This window comes from Octopus bimaculoides, chromosome 27, assembly GCF_001194135.2.
Source record: "Octopus bimaculoides isolate UCB-OBI-ISO-001 chromosome 27, ASM119413v2, whole genome shotgun sequence".
NCBI lineage: Eukaryota > Metazoa > Mollusca > Cephalopoda > Octopoda > Octopodidae > Octopus > Octopus bimaculoides.
In genome coordinates this window covers 17,540,776-17,545,227 of record NC_069007.1, presented here as the reverse complement: position 1 = coordinate 17,545,227, position 4,452 = coordinate 17,540,776, and the positions used below count along the sequence as shown (strand labels likewise).

The window sequence follows — 4,452 nt, the reverse complement described above, 5'->3', positions numbered from 1 at the left end:
GTAACATGAGACCATTTACAGCGGCCAGGCAATAGCTTTGAGCTGTGTGTTTGTGTAACATGAGACCATTTACAGCGGCCAGGCAATAGCTTTGAGCTGTGTGTTTGTGTAACATGAGACCATTTACAGCGGCCAGGCAATAGCTTTGAGCTGTGTTTAAATTAACTTCTTGTCCAATCCGTTCTTAGCTTAGATGTCCTTGTACAATCTTGTTACGTTTACCTTTTTACCAAAGTATCTAGGGAAGACACACACCAACCTGTACCTCAATGTTATTCTGGTTATCATTGCATTAGTCCTAGAAAAGAATCAAATATATTTTTAAGGATTATTTCTAATGTAATTTCAGGTTGGGATTCTAACAAAAAAAAAATAGAACCTTTCCATTACTGAAATTTGGATAACAATAATAATTGTTTGATAAATGTAGTACTTTGAGAAACTCTTGTGTGTGTATGCATGTGTGCGTGTATGTGTTTATACATGTATGTATGCATATGTGTATATTTGTAGATATATGCTTGCACCTTATTTATTTATCTATTTATTTATCTATCTATTTATTTATTTTTTAGTATTCTTCCTAGAAGGGAGGAGCTCCATCACAACAATATATGATAACTGATGATAATTGCTATATTATCAAACATTAAGACAGCCTTGTATATTTTTATTGTTCCACTTACAGAATATATCTATAAAGTTTGTGTTAGCCAGTCTCTTTCTTTGCCTGAAAATCCTAACTTCTCCACATTGTCACTTTTTGACATCTACTAACACAATCAAATGCACGAATAATTACTGGTATAAATGGGAATTTATAATCAGAGTAGAGGTGATACAGGTTTTGAAGCAGTTGTCCGGAAAGCTTCTCCCTTTTGTTGATTTTGGAAGAAAGGTGTACATCTGCAGAGCAACTAACAGTTTCATGCTATTATGATACTTGAGAAAGTATATTTATAAAATACGCCATATTATCTTAAAGAAATCTCTCAGGCTCTGTTTACACTATATGTATATATATACATAATACATACATGTGTGTGTGTGTGTGTGTGTGTGTGTGTGTGTGTGTGTGTGTGTGTGTGTGTGTGTATATCATGAATAGAGATTGAAAAAATCAGACCTCAGAAAAAATCAGTCTCTTGCTGGATGGAATAAACATTTCTTCCCTCTTCTTTGTTAATTATGAATATGTGTGTATCTATATACGTACATGAATTCATCCTTGAATTCAATCTAGATACTTTTACATATATTCAGTTCTATTAACGGCTGGTAATTGAAATTTTCCTAATTAGTCGTCTTCTTTTGGGTTTTATGAAACCCGGCTTCTCAACCTTGGCGGCGAGGCAGTGGATTCCGTAACGAAGTGGCCCCCAATAATTACAAGTATAAAACTAAAACAGTAACCCGGATGAAATATCTACCAATTTTCCACAGCAAAACTTCGAGCCCTAGGTGTTTTCTGTTTCTTTAATCTTTAACATTATATTGACGTCTGCTGGACAACTTATATCTACTACTGTGTACATTTTCTTTTCTCTGCCTCAGATCATTATGTCTGGTCTATTGTGCCTACAATTACAGAGGTTTTCACACGAACCATTGGCCGGTATTCTTTCATATTATGGGTGAGTATGTGCTCTATGTCACTGTAACTTCTTCTGTTGTGATATTCAAGACTGTCCTTTCTACGGTTTACATTAAATAGTGTCTCGACCACCACGCCAGGCCTCATAAGTTGTTAGTTATTATCATGACAAAATTTTTCGAACAGCTGTTTATTTTCTGGGCTACATCATTCGTGTTACTTCCACAGTCTGCATCGGTTGTCACATTTGGGTGATTTTTACCTGCATTCTTACCAGGTATTTCATTGCTTCTTGTTTCTGGATTGCAAAAGTATGGCCTTCAAGACGAGAGCTTGTCCAAGATAGACCTACTTCGGTTATACAAGCTACTATCTCTCTAAACGTTTTCTGCCAAATTTATTATTGTTTCGATTACAAATTGGATTTTCAAAATGCGTGGTAGCTGGTCTCTCCTATTTTTAATTATTTGAAGTCTTCCTGTAAAGAAGGAGCTGGTTTCTGACAAAGATACAAAGTTCCATCGTTGGAATGTTAACAAAAACTAATCCATAATTTGAACTTGAGAAAAGTCTTGCATATTTTCACTATTCCCCTTATAGATTGTATTTATAATGAGTGTTTTAGCTGGTTGGTTTCTTTTTTTGAAAAGCTACCGTTTCCAAATTGTCACCGACATTTACGAACATATATTCAAATCGACTTTACCATTCATCCATTCGGAATCGATAAAATACGTAGCAGTTAATCACTGGGAATAATGAACACGACTTAATCCACCCTTTTAAATTGCTGGTGTTGTGCCAGAATTAGAATGCATTCACAATAGTAAGGTTCTTAGTTATTTTTACAGCAGTTTCACGAGTCAATATTTACTGGTATAAATGAGACCTTATAGAAGAGAGAAGCCTTGGGTTTCGAAGTAGCTGTCTAGGCTAGCTGTCTAGCCTTTAGAAAGTCTTTCGTCTGATACTTTTTTCTTTCGGTGAAGGTGGTCAATGTCATAGCAGATACGGACATCTCAGGTGGAGATGAATAGGTTTCGAGTTTTAACATCAATGACCTCATCGAGAGTCTGACAGAGAAACTGAAATATCGGTTTCAAATTTTGGCACAAGGCTAGCAATTTCGGTGGAGGGGTGAGTCGATTACATCAACCCTAGTACATCAACTAGTACTTATTTTATCGACCTCTAAAGGATGAACGGCAGAGTCAACCTCGGCGGCATTTGAACTCAACGTAAAGACGGACGAAATACCGCTTAGCATTTTGCCCGGTGTGCTAAAGATTCCACCAGCTCGCCGCTTTAGAGTAACCGAAATATTGGTAGGAATTCTGGCATACCAAACACATCATGGGCCACTGGTTTATTGTAGGCCGAGGGCTCTGAGCACCATATATTTAATTTGAGTGAGCTATTGCCTGGTTACATGTATCATGTTACAAGGAACATCATCAGACGGTTTTTCTTTCAGCCATTCCTAGGTACGTGTAACAGTCTTCATCGTTCTTACTAAGGTTGCTAGACCTGTGTGTAGTTTTCTCTCGTTTTCTAGTCAAGTAGGAGCCTTTACCTTGAATAAATTCCTTCTCTGTATCCTCGAAGAATATCGTAATCATATCCAGGTTCTTCTCCTTACCATTTTGCGATATATTTTTTAGTCGTCCCAAAATAAAAACAATGTTTCAGGTTGGTGTTTTTGCGTACAGAGAAATTGACTTTTTTTAAATGCACTCCTGTGATATTTCACCCTATCAAAGACAGTACAATCAGCTTTTAACTCCTATTTGAGGATGATCAATTAATGCTAAAGTTTTCTCTTTATCATCTACAAAGTTTGTCCCTATTTTTAACATTTTGTTGGTGAGAAGTGTAATATTTCTTCGTCTGCTTGTGATAAGAATCGCCATATTCATTTCCCCTTTTTACAAATCTCTGAAGGCGTTGTTTTGTTGTATTACGTTTGATTATTTCTTTAGTATCTTGAAGACACTGATTATCCGTTGTGGCGAATGCATATAAGCAGGTGGTTATTTGCCAAAAGGGAAATACAGTACTCCATTTTTAACATTCTTCCCCGACTCTTTAATAACTGTCAACACCGACTAAGTGGATCTCTTATATTTGCTACTCCAGTATGGCTTGACCTGGGATTTTAAAACCGAAATAATCTTTTCTGGTGACGTGTTCATTCAGATTTTGTTTCAAGTATTTCTATTCTTCCCTTTCTCAGCGTGTAATATACTCATTATCATGACTGCTGCTGTTGTCGCCAACAGTCTGATGCGGATCGGCTGTCAGTGAGATGTAGGCTTTCATCATATTACCTCGTAGTATAACCTTGCTGCGAAGTAGTATGGTGGCGGTCGGAGTTGAGTCTTCTGTGACACTTGGTGTCCTCCTTGATATAGAAATAAAATGACAGCCACCGTTTCGCATTTAAAAATGCTGCTTGGTGACGTAATTGTTTTATCGTGAAATGTTTTTAATGTTCGCACCAACATATTTTCATTCTATTTATAAAGCCAGCGATGAGCTTGAAGAATCGTTGCTGCGAAGTAGAAAAGGCTTAGCCGCATTTCTTCTCGTTTTGCGTTCTAAGTTCAAATCGACTTTATCATTCATCCATTCGGAATCGATAAAATACGTAGCAGTTAATCACTGGGAATAATGAACACGACTTAATCCACCCTTTTAAATTGCTGGTGTTGTGCCAGAATTAGAATGCATTCACAATAGTAAGGTTCTTAGTTATTTTTACAGCAGTTTCACGAGTCAATATTGATTTCATAACTACAAAAAAAAAATGCTTTAGAGTTTGGATTTCGTCTAAAACTACAATTAATAAAATTCCCTTT

At 36.4% G+C, this 4,452-nt stretch overlaps 2 protein-coding genes across 2 annotated transcripts in view; one reads left to right on the top strand and one right to left on the bottom strand.

Moving 5' to 3' along the window:
* LOC106881568 (solute carrier family 23 member 1) overlaps positions 1-4,452 on the bottom strand; it is a 157,573-nt gene that overhangs the window by 28,930 nt on the left and 124,191 nt on the right. The gene's annotated exons all lie outside the window — the stretch shown is intronic.
* Positions 1,616-4,452, top strand: part of LOC106877250 (growth/differentiation factor 8) — a 37,831-nt gene continuing 34,994 nt past the window's right edge. The window contains exon 1 of the mRNA XM_014926113.2: positions 1,616-1,634. Within this exon, the coding sequence (XP_014781599.1) occupies positions 1,631-1,634 (4 nt within the window). The 5' untranslated portion in view covers positions 1,616-1,630. The remainder of the gene's footprint in view (positions 1,635-4,452) is intronic.